The 18,226-nt window shown below is 32.5% G+C and overlaps 1 protein-coding gene across 1 annotated transcript in view; it reads left to right on the forward strand.

Annotated features, from left to right (window-relative positions):
- The window catches only part of LOC115875801 (Down syndrome cell adhesion molecule-like protein 1 homolog), a 266,822-nt gene that overhangs the window by 130,376 nt on the left and 118,220 nt on the right, over positions 1-18,226 (forward strand). The window contains exon 3 of the mRNA XM_030891311.1: positions 12,211-12,421. Within this exon, the coding sequence (XP_030747171.1) occupies positions 12,211-12,421 (211 nt within the window). The remainder of the gene's footprint in view (positions 1-12,210; positions 12,422-18,226) is intronic.

Here is an 18,226-nt window from a genome sequence, read left to right on the forward strand (position 1 = left end):
TATTTTGAAAGACACTACACTTCACGATATAGGTCAGAGCTGTCAGAAGTACTGGAAAAAAGTATTATTAAAAAGTATCAAATATCAGTTATAATAATCAAAACCAATTCCCAAGTAATTTTAATTTAAAAAGTATTTTAAGACTCAAATACTTCTTCTTCGTATTCTTCATTTATACCTAGTTGTAGTCCGAATTTCTTAAAAGCTTTCACGAAGTTGGATCCGTTATCCGATACAGTGGCCAGTAGTTTTCCAGACCTCATATTAAGGATATTAAGGACATTTTTAATGACAAAGAACTAAAATTTATTTTCATTATTAGAAAATGCTAATTATTTCAAAAACTTTATATTTTAGCCATGCTTTTCTTATGAAATTCACCTTTATTTTTTTCCTAGAATCCGAAAATCAAGTAATATATAGGGTATTCCATTACAAAAAACACAACTTTGATGTGTAACTTTTTTTGGGGACACCCTGTAGAACTCTATATAATTTTTTTAAATTAACTTACATTAAGCTCACAAAATTTCACTTCAATACAAACTGTTGTTCTCCTTGCAGAAACCGCATCATACCACCCTGTATAATTCGATTTTAATCAAAATTTCACTGATTAGAATATAAGCAGAATGCATCTATGCAATAGTGTATCTTATGAATTTACTTAATGAATATGCTTAAAAAAAATTAAAAAAAAAATAAATAAGGAAATAACTAACAATTTACTAAAATTACTAAAATAAAAAATTAAAAGCAACGAAAAAAAAATGGGTAAACATTTCAGTACTTTATCTATAAAACAAAATACAAAAGGTTTCACGTTAATACAATCACGGTAATTAAATTCCGAGGTAAAAGTCTCTGGCCACTCCAAAGTAGTTCTCAAAGGTTCTCGTAAACCGGACAAGACAAGAAAGTTTTTAGAGCTATATCCTGATATAATTTTTGTCTTATGCTGATATAAAAGTTCTTTGCTCCAGAAGTCAATTCGTGAATGTCAACGTAACTACATAGAAGATTTAAAATATTTAAACATTTATCGAAAAATAGCTGTGATTTTTTATTTGGCGATTTCCTTAACATCACTAAATCTCTGTTGAGCAGGGGTGGATGGGGAAGTGGACACCGGCCCGGGAAAAACAGGCAACCGGCCCAAATCCACAAAAACAAAATGACCATAACGAAGAAACATATTTTATTTATTAATATATAAGTAAGGGCGGTTTTCGCTTGTGCGAAAAAGCTCTTTTGCCTCCGTGTTTTTTTAAATTTCAATTGTCTTGATCAAAATTTTCGTAAAGACCAATATTGGGTGGGACATCTGAATTTTTACTACAAAATGGCTCAGTTTTACAGGGTTCTACTGCTTTATTTCCATTATCGATGACGGTAATTTGCTCTTGAATAGGCTACGATTTTGAGAAACTTTAAGACTTTCTGATTCATTCAGTTCAGCTGACCTAATCCTCTGTGAAATACATTACTTTTAGCTTTTCGGGTATATACTTTCTTGCACATTGTAGAAAGAAATTTTCTCTTTTCTGCTGCAGCAGCAGCCTCGTCGTGTATACGTGTTTTTAACTGAATGAATCGCGGTCGCCATTAAAACTGCAGCATTTTTTAGGTTATTATATAGTTCTTATCACGAAACTTTTTCTCTATACTTTTCTACATTTGGCATCTTGTATGATAATGCCATAACTGAAATGAAAAGAAATTAGGCAAAATACCTAGACAGTGGATATAAATGTTTTCTGATGTAATGCTATGTTACATTCCATAATAAAGAACATTTGGATTTTCGAGACATATCTATTAATATTTTATTATCTAATCTAGTTTAAACCTTATTTAACTCTTCTCTGCTGTCTCAGTAATTTTTAGCAAATTCATTTTAGCAACATTTTAAACAACAATTTAGACTTGGCTTTCAGTCTGTCCCGTCCCCAATTCAAACCAAGCATCGATATGTTTTCTCCGTCAACCGCAGAGTTCGCAAATTAGTCTATTTTTTTACAAAGGGGAGCTCGAAAAATATTGCACCAAGGCCCCCAGTTGTCAATCTACGCTACCGTATTCTTAGTATACATTTAGATCGAGACTATTTAAATTTACCTAATGCTATTCATTCTTTTTTCTGCTGCCAGTCAGTTATTTTAGTTATTAATAAAATTATAGTTGGTAAAACTATACAGGGTGAGTCTTAAATAAGTGCAACTATTTTCAAGGGCGGTATATTTCGACCACAAGAACACGTCTATGAGGTTTTTTTTGCAAAAAAAGATGTTAAAAATCGAGCATTTTCTTTTAAATTTTCCTGTATATTTTAGAAAACTTTTTAGAACTTCCTGTTCACCGCAAATTTTCCCACAGTATAGTTTCTTAATCTCTGATATTACGGCACTAAATGAGATGGAAATACCGAAAAATTGAAAATAAGGTTGCTCAATTTTTTTTTTAAAATAAATCTATTTTTTAAATTTTCAAACTTTAATAACTCGATTGGACTTTTTGAAACTCGGTAAAGAGGATATATTATGTTTATGTTTATTTTACCAGCACTGAAAATATTTGCACTTATAGACTCACCTTGTTAGAAAAAGACATTTTACAATAGTTATTATACAAATTGGTGTTTATGTTTAAAAGCAACTGACGATTATACTGATGCAAATTGATTAGTTAGTTATGGAGTCACTGAGGATCTTACGTCACTTTAGTTAGATGATTAACCATTTAATATTTGCTAATCCAATCTTTTTTTGAGCTTTGATCGGGACCGGCCCACCGGCCCATCTTTCCACCCGCCCGCCGGGAATTTTCCCGTTTTGCCCATATGGCCCATCCACCCCTGCTGTTGAGACTCTCTGTTGAGAGATATATCATTGATATACAGGGTCCGGCAATAGTGCGTCGGGCATCTGTAGCTCCTAGAATAAAAAACTTGAGAATTTTGTTGAAGTGCAGACCTAAAGTATGTACCAGGATGTATTTCGGGAAAACATTTTAACGCCTATAGGGTGGCTCAAAAAAGTGTGAGTGGACCTGGATGATTTTTTTTAAATGGAACACCCTGTATATGCCATATGAAATATAAAACCGCAAATATCTGCGAAACCGTTCAAAATTTTGAAATACTCTAAATACAAAAAATTTTTAATTTTTTAATTCTCCGTCTATTGAAAAAATAATATACAGGGTGTTCCGTTTAAAAAAACGAAGAAAAATTATTTTATATTTTAGTAAGTTTGGCGTAGAATTTTGAACATCCTGTATAATTTAAGATTTTCATATTTATAGCAAAGTAAGAACAGACCATCTAATGTAAATACCTAATGTAGTTTTGATTTCAGAAAAGTTCTTGTATTTTTAATAATTTTTTTAAGAAGGGCTGAAAAATATATATTTTTGATTTATTTTTTAATATCTCTGAAACTATCGAAATATATTTATTCATATATCTTAGGGTTATGTAACGTGATCTGAAAGGAAGCCAAAAATGCAATAACATACAGGGTGTTCCATTTAAAAAAAATCATCCAGGTCCACTCACACTTTTTTGAGCCACCCTATAGGCGTTAAAATGTTTTCCCGAAATACATCCTGGTACATACTTTAGGTCTGCACTTCAACAAAATTCTCAAGTTTTTTATTCTAGGAGCTACAGATGCCCGACGCACTATTGCCGGACCCTGTATATCATAATATTTATACCTTGATATATATCATGAGATTATGAAAAACATTAGACTATCAAATCTATTTTTCCAAGGCTCGTTGATTAAACAAAACTAGTGTTTTTAACACAGCCATGGCACCCTAGATTGAAATTTAATATACGATTTTTTTAGAGCTAAAATGACAAAAGTTGACATATGATATGTCATTCTACTCAGAGTGTCATTTCCTATCGAATAAAGTAGAAATATACCGAGAGTGCCATTTAAAATTCAAAAGTTGTAGTTATTTCCGGTAAAACAAGAAGTGACGAAAAACAATTGAATACGCCAATCAATCCTAATTTTTGTCGTATACTAACATACCAAATGTCGTTTTTTTATATGAAAAATTAAAAAAGTTATAGGGGATGAACCACTTTCCAGACGCGCTCGGTTTAGTAACTTTTACCATCAAAATTTCATTCGAATCGTTAAAAGCAATTGGAAGAAAATTATAATAAATAAAAAAAGAAATGTAAGAATACTTATCCCAAAGACATTATAAATATAGACCGAACATCTCATTCATAAATACTCGTTGGTAGTGTATCAAACATTCCAATGTGTCAAACAAGGACAGAAGAGACAGAGAAGTCTAAAATTTCCGACCCCGGCAATTAGGCGCATTTGGATTGTTCTAATGGCCAGTGGCGTATCGTTTTTTGGAACGAATTTAATTAGTAAAGTAAAAGTAAAGTAATTAGTAAAATATAAAGTAATTAGTAAAATGTTTACTCCATATTAATATACTACATTAACACTTTTTCGTCAGATGAGTTTTGTTATAAGGTCTAATATAATAATATAATTAATATCCCACGTATACTTATGTTGAAACGTTAGTAGGTAGTTTTCGAAAATCGCTCCAACGTCGATTTTCAATTTAAACTTTCAGTTAATTCTATATAAATTTTCAGCTACTTTTGAATATTTACAGGGTGACTCAGGCTTCCGAAACAGTTCTATATTAGGTTTGTGGTTGGTGACTTTTCTTTCAATTTTTTTTTCAGAATATGGAGGCAATGGTAAAGCACATTTTAGACATTTTTGTAAACATAGGTGGGGCCGGAACATATTTTCAAACTAAAGTTGTAGATTTGCCATTAAATTTCCATTCCAGAAATACCTAGGGTTGCCACCTGTCCTTTTTTTTAAAGGACAGTCCTTTTTTGGAATAACTTGTCCTTTTGACTTTTTTTGACTTAAAAAGTCATTTTTATTTACGTATTTTCCCTGAGAAAATTACCTACAGCAAACAGAAATATTATTTTCGTCCAAATTTAATTAGAGATGTTATAAAACTTATAAATAAATTTTTCTTGTTTAGAATAGGCAACATTTAATCTCAAATGATAATTTAGGTTTTAGTTTTACCTTTTTTGATCTTAAAAAGAACTTTTTAAAATTAGTAATTAGTAACGATTTAGTTAGTTCGCAATCGATAGCTTCCTGTAAAGTATTATGTAATAGTTGTTTAGTCTTGTATTATTAATAACTTCCTATACCTAAAATCAATATTTAATGAGAAAATTGTGTCTTTTTGAAAATATAAGACAAGATTTGACTCTCTCTTTCGGTCTTCTTCTTGTACTATGATGGCTCTGATACGAGGCAATTACGTTTTAGTCTCTCAATAGAAGGCATTTATCATTAAAAGTATCAAATCTGTGTGCTACAGTATGGGATTTCTGTCGCATAATAATGAATATTACGTTTATTTACAAATCCATTACTTTTAAAGGTAGCTTCATCAAACAATTAAATTTTAGTTAAATGTCCCAATCTTCATGAACTGTATTAAGCATATGTATTGCGGTTTAAGTCACTCCGAGAATCACCCTGTATGTTGACAAAAATATTTTGAAAATGTGCGTTACAATGGCCCCCATCTTATGTAAAAAATTGAAATAAAAATTGCATACCTAAAACGTAATAGGTAAAAAGCTTTTTTGGAGGCCTGGGTCACTCTGTATATAGGTATGTATCAAACTAGTAGCCTAAGAATTATTTACAGTTCGTCCCATTCTAAAAAAGAACACACCGTACAAATAACTCTAGGAAGAGGTATTTGTACGGTGGTAAAAAATTGTTTAAACGAGGCCGAAGGGGCAGATATAATAATGCAATAAAATGTAAAAAGGGCGGGTAAACAACTTTGTTTATTTGTTGAGCAAAATTCCTTTAGAATATCGTATATAATGACCAAAATATGACGCAATTTTAAGAAAAAAAATGTCACTTTCTGGCTTATAATAAAGTTTCAAATGCAACGTTTATATTCAAATTTGTTATGATCTACAACAGTTAAGTAGTAATTGAGACGAATTATAATTCAATTACCGGCTACTACGTTCTTGTTTTAATAGCTCAAAATTCAACAAATATAATTAGAAATTATTTTAATTGTGAGAGGCTCCCTTGTGGGGACGCCTATACGGCGATTACGGGGCGGCGGAAACAATACCTACCTGTGAAAAGACAAATTCGGGTAATTTGAGCTTATTTTTCCACATATTTGACACTGTCGTACCATATTGAAAATTCGCAGATTCAAAAGTACGTTAAACAAAAGCAAAAACTACTGAAAAACACTGAAAAGTTCACTTCGGACTTGATTCCGACTTCAAACATACCGTAAGCTAAACGTAGTACGCTATAACGGACCAAGGACCGTCGCGAGGGGTGGTGGGACGGACGGCTCATTTCATTCTGGAAGACTAGCAGCGACGTTGCCAATAGTTCTAGACGTTTCAGCACATTAAACAGTAAACATGTCCTTTAATAGTAACGCATATATCCTCTTGTTAATAGCATATTATTACGTATGCTTCTTTAAAAATAAACTATTAATTTAATTAAGAAATTGAGATTTATTGATATCCGGTGAAGGTTTTAAATGTCACCTTTTCTGCAAATCAAACTAAGTAGATAGGCGCAAATTTGAGATGTGGCAATGTCGCCTTCTCTATCTCAGTTGGTTTTTACAGTACGTAGTCAACCTCCGATTGTTTGATCGGGTTAAAATGCAAAATGTGATATCTGTTCTTTCTAAATCTATGACTTATCCGTACTAATCCGCTGTAGGGCTACGAAACAAAGCAGAATCGGACCTCTATTGATATAAATAATAAACCCTATTTTCACGTAAGAAATCGGCACATGTTTTTTGAGAATCTTCGCATAGAAACTCGTTTGATTGAAAGAGAGTCAAATTTTGACTCGCATGGCGTATTTTGTCAGCCTTGGTCGATTAGGCCTAAAACTATTTAATTCTGTCAAATAAATTATAATTAGCAAAATTAACTTTTATTTGACAGTATTAAAATCCTTTTATTTTCAGTAATCGTAAAAAAGTTACCTTTTTTCCTTAGTAAAAGCATGCATTCATTTTAATAAATCTATTAAGCAACGTTTTGTCGAATAAAAAGATTTTTACTCGGCTGGGGAAGTTTTTGAATAGGAAAACGGAAAACTATTTGTTTTTCCAGAAAAGTATGAATTTTACATCGCTTTCGGCGTCATGAGAATAAAATTATCCTTTTGTGATGTGGGATTTAGCTCTTTCGCCTGTAGAATTTAAGAAAACGGTTTAAAGTTTCTTTTGGATTTTATAAATCTGGTTAAAGTTTAAAATAAAAAAGTCGATAAAACAATTATTCCATATTTGTTCGACGTAACATTTTTTTGCATAAATGTTATCATATATACAGTATGTCTGCGGATTGTCATTACAAGAGGACAATGTTTCCTTGTTCTAAAATGGTTAATTCCGTTTATACTTTTCCAAATTTTCACACCGTTTTAGAGAAAATTAGAAAAAAACATTAGAAAATATAGTTCGAAAATAGAATTCGGAGAAAAGTCCTAAAAATCAAAACGCATTTATTTGGTAATATAATTTGGGTTTCATTCTTTGATAGATTGTTGTTGATAGAATTTTAATTAACGTCATATTTTTTGCTACTTTAAAATGTTAAAGAAGCACAAATACCGTATGATCGAAAAAAAACGGCGTCCAGTTGGCTTAGAAATGACGATCGATGACATTTTCCATATAATTTTACATAAAAAATGACAGCGATCTTCATTTCATAGCCATCGCTGACGCCGTTTTTATTCGATCATACGGTATTATTTAGTTCAATGCTACGGAAAGGGTGATAATGAGGTAGGTAGTTATCCGAAAATGTGGTACTTTCAACAGCAAAAAATATGACCTTAATCAAAATTCATAATAATCATTTATTAAAGAATGAAATTGAAATTATATTACTATAGAACGTAATTAATTTTTAGGACTAAAAAAAAATTCAAACATATTCTCATGTTTTTTCAATTTTCTCTAAAACGGTATGAAAATTTAGAAAAGTATAAACGGGATTAACCGTTTTAGAACAAGTGAAACATTTTATGGAGAATGCATTTTTCTCAAAATGCCAATAATAAAAAAGTTTTTCCTCATGTAAAGAAAATCCGGGGACATACTCTTTATATAGTTGTTGTCTATGGTGACAAGTTCGATGCCTTTGAAAAAACACAAAGGCCTTTGAAGAAAACCTCGGTATCTTGATTAGTTTCTGATTTAAGTAAAAAAATGAAAATAATACGTTTATTTTATCTGACAATATCTTCAGAACTATTGTATCCATTGCAACGTAAGTTGGTAGTTTCATATTTTTGATCTAAACCAATTAGTTGCACCAAGACATATAATGATGCCGGACGGGGCTACCCCTGTCCGTCATACTAGGCACCCTCTACTGACTGTGGTCATGTCTCGAGGGTAGAGGGTGTGGGGGAGTCTTGGCTTAACCGCCTGGACCAAGAGGAGACAACGTCACCAAAAACCTAAATCCTACGATAGCGGGACCAGGTCAAAGGGATGCGCTAGCCATTATTGGCCTCAACCTTGGGGCATCAGGGGGCACCCCATTGTATTTACCCTTTACTTCTATATGCGGGGCTTTGTAGAAGTGGACTGACTATCCCTAGCGACTCGCGGGAACACTATGAGATCTAGTATTAAAAACACCACCGGTGAAGCTGTGGGGAAGCCCCCTAGCAACACTGGGAACATTACAAGTTCCAAGGAACTAAATCCAAAGGAAACTACAAGAGGGGCAGCTGCCACTTGCTTGGGATCATCTTCCATAAGTGGCACACAAGCCTCCACCTTCTCCAGCAAGGGTCGGGAGCCTACCTCTAGACACAATAGGCGACACAAGCTACCGTTTCGTCTACCCGACCTGGGTCAACCAGGCGGGCTATTATCATCTATTATATTGGTTACTATTATATTTTTTATTGTTTTAAAATATTAAAGAAGCACAACATTTATTTAGTTTAATGCTACGGAAAGGGTGATAATAGTTTAATCCAAAAATGTGATACTTTAATAACAGCAAAACATGCCGCTAATCAAAATTGATGATAACCATCTATCAAATAATGAAATGGAAATGCTATTACTATACAAACGCCTTTTGATTATATCAAATAATATATTATATATTTAGGACTTTTGAAAAATTTCATTCGTATTTTCATGTTTATTTTTTAGTTTTCTCTAAAACGATATTGAAATTTGGAAACGAATAAAGGGGATTTACCATTTTAGAACAAGCAAAAATTTTTATGAAGAATGCGTTCTTCTCAAAATGTCAATAATAAAAAAGGTTTTCTTCTTGTAAAGACAATTCGGGGACATACGACATGCTGTAAATATGGTACCATAGATTTAGGAAGAACAGATATCACATTTTGCATTTTAACCCGATCAAACAATCGGAGGTTGACTACGTACTGTAAAAACCAACTGAGATAGAGAAAGCGACATTGCCACATCTCAAATTTGCGCCTATCTACTTAGTTTGATTTGCAGAAAAGGTGACTTTAAAACCTTCACCGGATATCAATAAATCTCAATTTTTTAATTAAATTAATAGTTTATTTTAAAGAAGCATGCGTAATAATATGTTATTAACCAGAGGATATATGCGTTACTATTAAAGGACATGTTTACTGTTTAATGTGCTGAAACGTCTAGAACTACTGGCAACGTCGCTGCTAGTCTTACAGAATGAAATGAGCCGTCCGTCCCACCACCCCTCGCGACGGCCCTTGGTCCGTTATAGCGTACTACGTTTAGCTTACGGTATGTTTGAAGTCGGAATCAAGTTCGAAGTGAACTTTTCAGTGTTTTTCAGTAGTTTTTGCTTTTGTTTAACGTACTTTTGAATCTGCGAATTTTCAATATGGTGCGACAGTGTCAAATGTGTGGAAAAATAAGCTCAAATTACCCGAATTTGTCTTTTCATAGGTAGGTATTGTTTCCGCCGCGCCGTAATCGCCATACATAGGCGTCTCACAAGGGAGCCTCTCACAATTAAAATAATTTCTAATTATATTTGTTGAATTTTGAGCTATTAAAACAAGAACGTAGTAGCCGGTAATTGAATTATAATTCGTCTCAATTACTACTTAACTCTTGTAGATCATAACAAATTTGAATATAAACGTTGCATTTGAAACTTTATTATAAGCCAGAAAGTGACATTTTTTTTCTTAAAATTGCGTCATATTTTGGTCACTATATACGATATTCTAAAGGAATTCTGCTCAACAAATAAATAAAGGTGTTTACCCGCCCTTTTTTTACATTTTATTGCATTATCTGCCCCTTCGGCCTCGTTTAAACAATTTTTTACCACCGTACAAATACCTCTCCTAGAGTTATTTGTACGGTGTGTTTACCTTTTTTTTAGAATGGGACGAACTGTAAACAATTCTTAGGCTACTAGTTTTATACATACCTATATACAGAGTGACCCAGGCCTCCAAAAAAGCTTTTTACCTATTACGTTTTTGGTTTGTAATTTTTATTTCAATTTTTTACATAAGATGGGGGCCATTGTAACGCACATTTTCAAAATATTTTTGTCAACATACAGGGTGATTCTCGGGGTGATTCAAACCGCAATACATATGCTTAATACAGTTCATGAAGATTGGGACATTTAACTAAAATTTGATTGTCTGATGAAGCTACCTTTAAAAGTAATGGATTTGTAAATAAACGTAATATTCATTATTATGCGACAGAAATCCCATACTGTTGCACACAGATTTGGTACTTTTAATGATAATGCCTTCTATTGAGAGACTAAAAGGTAATTGCCTCGTATCAGGGCCATCATAATACAAGAAGAAGACCGAAAGTTAAATCTTGTCTTATATTTTCAAAAAAACACAATTTTCTCATTAAATATTGATTTTGGGTATAGGAAGTTATTAATAATAAACATCTATTACACAGTACTTTACAGGTAGCTATCGATTGCGAACTAACTAAATCGTTACTAATTACTAATTTTAAAAAGTTCTTTTAAGATCAAAAAGGTAAAACTAAAACCTAAATTATCATTTGAGATTAAATGGGAAGTTCTAAATAATGTTGCCTATTTTAAACAAGAAAAATTTATTTATAAGTTTTATAACATCTCTAATTAAATTTAGACGAAAATAATATAAAATACGTAAATAAAAATGACTTTTTAAGTCAAAAAAAGTCAAAAGGACAAGTTATTCCAAAAAAGGACTGTCCTTTTCAAAAAAGGACAGGTGGCAACCCTAGGTATTTCTGGAATGGAAATTTAATGGCAAATCTACAACTTTAGTTTGAAAATATGTTCCGGCCATCTATGTTTACAAAATGTCTAAAACGTGCTTTACCATTGCCTCCATATTCTGAAAAAAAAATTGAAAGAAAAGTCACCAACCACAAACCTAATATAGAACTGTTTCGGAAGCCTGAGTCACCCTGTAAATATTCAGAAGTAACTGAAAGTTTATATAGAATTAACTGAAAGTTTAAATTGAAAATCGACGTTGGAGCGATTTTCGAAAACTACCTACTAACGTTTCAACATAAGTATATGTGGGATATTAATTATATTATTATATTAGACCTTATAACAAAACTTACCTGACGAAAAAGTGTTAATGTAGTATATTAATATGGAGTAAACATTTTACTAATTACTTTACTTTTACTTTACTAATTAAATTCGTTCCAAAAAACGATACGCCACTGGCCATTAAAACAATCCAAATGAGCCTAGTTGCCGGGGTCGGAAATTTTAGACTTCTCTGTCTCTTCTGTCCTTGTTTGACACATTGGAATGTTTGATACACTACCAACGAGTATTTATGAATGAGATGTTCGGTCTCTATTTATAATGTCTTTGTATGGTACACTTTTAAAGCCCCATTTTTTGTAGAAGAATATTATTAAACCAATGAATATTACAAATTCTAGTACCCTTAATTGAAAAAATCACATTATTATGTAAAAAATCCACATGCTATTGGTTACTGTTGAGGGTTGGAACTTTTGGTGCTACAACAGCAAAATAACGCACTAGTGTTTTATTTTGCTATTGGTGATTACTATTTCATATTTTCTACAGTAACTTAATTTTCTTTCCAGGTGTCATGGATTAGACATAGAGACCTACACCTCCTCACAGTGAACAGATTTACATATACCTCAGATCAAAGATTCTCAGCTCTTCATAACCCTCAGACAGAAGACTGGACCTTACTGGTGAGGTACCCACAGAAAAGAGATGCAGGAATATATGAATGCCAAGTGGGTACAACACCTCCTATAGGTCATTCTATGTATCTTTCTGTTGTAGGTAAGTGATTTATCTATTTCTTTTTAACTGACACCTTTGAATAAAAAGCTAATGTATGACAGAAAGGAGCGCGATGGGGGGTTAATATGGAAGACTTAAATTCTGGCTAACAGTGTCGTTTTTATTTTATTTAAAACATGTAAAGGGGATATAATGTGAGGATGACGCAAAAATGTGTTGGTTTTGTTTTATGTTGTCTTCGTTGCTAAAAAATATATTTCTATAATATAGTTATAATAATAATTATCTAATAACAAAAATTCCAGATACGCGATTGAAATACTAAGTAAAATTGACACATCCTAACTATTTTTTACAAGTAATAAATAAAAGTACATACCTATATACCGGGTGCGTCCAAAAAGTAGCTGACCCCTATAACTTTATTATTTTTGCAGATAAAAAAACGAGATTTGGTATGTTAGGATAAATTAGGATTGATTGACGTAATCAATTATTGTTTTGGTTCTTCCTGTTTCACTGGAAATTACTTCAACTTTTGATTTTTAAATGGCATTCTCGGTATATGTGTCCCTTATTCGACAGAAAATGACACTCTGAAGAAAATAACATATTATATGTCAACTTTTACATTTTCGCTTAAAACAAATCGTATTAAAAATTGCAATCTAGAGTGCCATGGCTGTGTACACTATTTTTTAATCAAGGAGCCTTGGAAAATATATTTGATCATCCAATGTTTTTCATGTCTTGTCCCCGCTGGCCGGTTAAAAGATGCCCATATCATTTTTATAATGATGTCTCAATTTTTTCAAATGGAACAAGGGTGGCTCATTAGCATTTTTGGAAAAAAATATTTTTATGAATAATGGTACCACATACTTGGTATTTCGAGTGAAATTGTCGTTATGAGCCGCATGTTATAATTTCAAATAAACCATATGCGAGAATGTCAAAAGTTGACATATAATATGTCATTGTATTTAGAGTGCAATTTTCTATCGAATAAAGCTAAAAAATACAGAGGGTGTAATTTAAAAATCAAAACTTGTAGTTATTTCCGGTGAAACAGGAAGTGACTGACAACAATTAATTGAATAGGCCAATCAATCCTAATTTATGTCATATACTAACATACCAAATCTCGATTTTTTATCTGAAAAAATAAAAAAGTTATAGATATAAGCCACTTTTGAGAGGCACCCGGTATGATACTTAATTCTAAGTGAATTTTATTATCTATTATACAGTATGGTCGAAAAAAAAAGCGTCTAGTTGGCTTGGGACAAATAAATTCGCAAAATTTCAAAACAAATTTAAATGTGAAGACTTGAAGTAAATAATGTGCCAAAAAATCGGTTTGCCATGTTTTATTTAAATTAAAATTTAAACCGAAAAAGTGCCGAAAAGTGTTTAAAGCGTCCATTTTCAAAGTAATTATCGCTATCTAGTGAGTTTAATTTAAAATTTATTTAATCTAACCCGCGATAATTGTGAAAAAGTGATATTAAAAACTTAAAAAGCTGTGTGAACTGTGAACTGCAAAAACCATCGTGGATCGTGGCATAACGTAGGTTACCGATATAAAGTCCTTATATAAAATAAAATTTCTTATATGCAACACACTGTATTTTACTTAAAAAATTAAAAGAAAATAATAATAAATTTGAATAATTAATATTAGGCGACATAATTCCGGAAAAAGCCGAAATTATCCGAAGGCTTTGTAAAACGACCCGGAAGAATAGCGCCCAAATAGTATTTACATTATCCCTATTGTTTCTTTTATCTATGATGGGAGGTCATGAAATCGATTAGCATAATTCCTTCGTCTTTATTCAAAAATTAGCACATGCAATCGAAATCTGAACGACACATCAATTAGTAAATAAAACATTTATTTGGGCGAATCAAACAAGAAAGTTAAGATACCTCTCTGTTTTAAACCGCATAATAATATTGAAAAACTAATTATTTAATACAGACGACACTCACTGTCAATTTACTCGCAAAAACCCTACCTCCCGAGCCGCCCACTCCAATTACGCCCTTGCCAGGACCGTATCAGGGGGCTTTTCGTCTTTCGCCAGGACGGGATTACCTGTCATTTGCATCTAAATGGAAAAACGTCAGCGCCAAAGGCTTATATCCTCTGGCAACGTACATAAATCACCTTAATTTTGTCAAAAAGTAACGAGCCCACGACTTAAGTCCGGACCTGTAGACGAATGGGCCCAATATTAAACGTGAGCGTCTCTCCTAATCGGTTTAGGGGTCCCCCCTTCCCGTGGAGGTGTAGGGTTAGGAGAAGGAGATGCATGGAGGATTCCCTAATATTACTGTTCCTTATCAGAAAAAAGATGCGGGTATATAATCGAGAAAAATTACTGGTTTCTCGTTAAGGTAAGAAATGTATCTATCTTTCACTTTGAATAAAAAGATTAAGGGAGGAGCATATTAAAAATCTTTGATCGAACGCAACGGGGTCCTAAAATGGTCGACTTACATTCCTGTTTATCAGAGCCTTTCTAACTTTATTCAAAACGTGTAAAAATATGATGTACGGTAGATTCAATATTTTGTTGGTTTATTTTACATTGTCAATAAATGTTGGTATAGTCTGTTCAACGACAGTGATAGATGTGTCTGTCATTTTAATTTCAAAGTAGTTTTTTTATTTTACAAAGAAATAAGTTGGGACAATTGGAACGCATAGCAGGAAATTAATATATTTAAAATTTGAGTGATAAGTGATAACTTGTTCTCATATTTTATGTGAAACTTCTTCTTACTTTTGTCTGTCTGTCTGTCCGTCTGAGGACTCCATTCGGGTACCTCTATCGTGCCCAGTTTGTTTCCAATCGACCCATAATTAAGAAAAATCCAGATGATTTTGTCCATTTAGGGGCATCGGTCGTCGAGGGCGTCATCCTGTAGCCGATCCCCAATTCTGCCGAAATCGTCCTCTATTTTTCGTTAATATCGAATTGTTAGTCTCACCCTGATGAAGAAGTCTCACCCTGAAACGAAACGTCGTATCCAACTTTGCAGGGTTCGGTTGGACCGTGTGCATCGTCGCTCACATTTACTGCCCTCCAAATTTGGTCGCAATCGGACGACATCAACTTTTGACGTTTCTTACCTCAAAACTAACTGTCACAGTGACACTTGTCGTAGACGGTCAAATTGGCCTTGGTCCAATCTATCGACGTAGCAAATTTCATTTAAATCGGACAATTTTTTGATTTTATTCATTGATGATGGGGTTTCGCAGTGCATGAAACGTCGTCAAAGTATCATGGAAAGATTCCCGGTTTCAGCATTCTAGTTCACATAGGACACGAGGTGACACGAGTTACGACGCTGCCAGATCGATACCATTTTTCTACTCGCATCGCGCGTAAAGAAGTTTCACTTCAAAAAAAAAGTATAAAACTGAAAAAATCTAATCGAGTTATTTTATTCCAAAAAAATACAGTATGTGTTAATACAAAACAAACAAAGGTGTATTTTAAAGAAAACACCGCATAGCTAAAATGTCAATATTCCATGGATATAGTGATAAATGAGGTCTAAATTATAAGAAAATGCATTTTTTATGAAAACTTGAAGAGATGGGTAAAAAATGGAACAATACAATTTGATAGACACTTACATTGTGCATCTGATTCACGTAAAATATATAGGGTGTTCCATTTAAATTAAACAAGTTATTGCCGTTTAAAGTTAGTAATTATTTAATATAAATTTTTGGACACTCTGTATAAGGTAGTAAAATTTTTATTATTGCAACACAATATCTGATCAATAAATAATCTTCAGTAAATATTTAGTATTAAAAACTTTGATACCCTTGGAGAAATAAAGCCTTAATTTTTTTACTGCAATTTCATAAAATTGAAAATATTTCAAAAACGGTAAGGTTTAAGTGTGATAAACCTTAATCAAATTTTTACCTTTATTTCAATCGTAGAATCTAAAAATAGAATAATATACAAGGTGTTCCATTTAAAAAAATACAACTATAATATTTTTTACTTATTTGGGACACTCTGTATCTTGTAAAAATATTTGTAAATTGTAGCTCTAATACACCTTCAACGAACCCAAAACTTACAATTTGTAAAAATCTAATCGTTTAGCTACAGTATTCCGTGTCGTATGTGGTGAACAACCCTGTATACCTAAAATCTGCAAGAAATATTTTTCCATTATATAATTTGGGCTAGCCGAATAAAGCCTTTATTTACTATCGATATGCCTCGGTGGTACGAAAGTACTACCATTGCACGCAGGCCGCTATCTCGCGATGCGGGACTTAATATCTCACCGCTGCTTTACGACAAGTCGTCTTTAGATACTCTGCGCTGTGTTTGTCACTTTGTGGAATCGACCCAAGCTCACCTGATGATGGAATAGGGCACCAAAACCGGTAGTGAGAGCAGGTCGATCCACATTATGACAAACACAGTGTGGAATTAATTTCTATATCAGCAGTTCAATTCAAGAAACTCTTATATAATTATATAATATATGTATTACTTGAGGTAATTTAGCTAATATATTTTCAAGTATAAAGGATCAATTTTTTGAATAAAACCCCCTATATGGATTTATAGGTATTTTTAAAAAAGGAAATTTGATCTGTAAAACCGATATCAGAAGCAAAACAAAAAAAATTGAAACCAATTAATATCTCGCGAGAAAAGTGATTAAAAAAATAATGACAAAGGGATTTTTTAAAACTGAAAGAGTACAAAGTAAAATTTGTTGGAAAATTACGACTTAAGCCTCGAACATTTTCGACTTTTCTCCATTAAAGCGTTTTTTTAATGGAGGTTTTTTTCAATTCCCTGTTGGGAGCCAATATTTAATTCATGCTCTACAATTAAGCGTCCCCTGTCCATTACTCAATTACATGAATCCATGTCGATGATGTACAGACTGATCTGGTTGTCCTATTTTTTGGTTACAGATAGAGTTATATATTAGTGTCTTGGAAAATATACAAGGTGTTCCAACTAAACAAACTCTTCAACATTGGTCAACATTACATAAAGAAAAAAATATTAAGAAAAAGCCACTGGATTCCGTGTAAAAATTTCGATAAGAATAGGTTTTTACCATTTTAATGAGTTTTCGGACAATTAAGATATGAACAGTCCAAAATTGTAAAATTTTCAAAATCACCCTGTACAAGGTGGCGCCTCTCATACGCCGCAGAAGCTCCAAGGAGAACGGTAGTTTATATCGAAATGAAATTTTGGCAGTGTATGTAGGTTAACTGAAAGCATTTTATAAAAATATATAGAATTATACAGGTGTCTCCAAAAAAAGTTTTTCTAATGTAACACCCTATAGATTAATTGATTTTAGCGGATTCTAGGAAAAAAATAAAGGTGAGTTTTATTAAAGAAGCATCATATACCTAAAATCTAATGATTTTGACATATTTCACATTTTGTGAAAATGAAGAGTAAATTTTAAATTTCGATGACAGCTGCCTAAATTTTAGTTGACCTTGCATAGCCTGATATTTAATTAGAGTAACCATTATATGCTAAATCAAATTGAAATTTGACCCAAAAAGTTATACAGGGTGGGACAAAATTAATAAGGAACATTAGTCACTTTTAAAAGCGAGTTACTCCTTTATTTTAAATGGTACATCCAGTATATTTTTCCGGTGTTCAGTGGGGAATTTACATAGTATCTTCAAAATATTATTAAGGTTGCCTACCCCTCAGATAAAGATTTTCCTAGAAATTTTAGTTTTTATAATTTTGCATCAGTAGATCTTTATTATTTGAAAAAATCTAGGGTGGCTGTGTGATATATCTGCTG

The sequence above is a fragment of the Sitophilus oryzae genome, unplaced genomic scaffold (assembly GCF_002938485.1).
Source record: "Sitophilus oryzae breed Bouriz unplaced genomic scaffold, Soryzae_2.0 scaffold_1396_pilon_pilon, whole genome shotgun sequence".
In the NCBI taxonomy this organism is placed as follows: Eukaryota; Metazoa; Arthropoda; class Insecta; order Coleoptera; family Curculionidae; genus Sitophilus; species Sitophilus oryzae.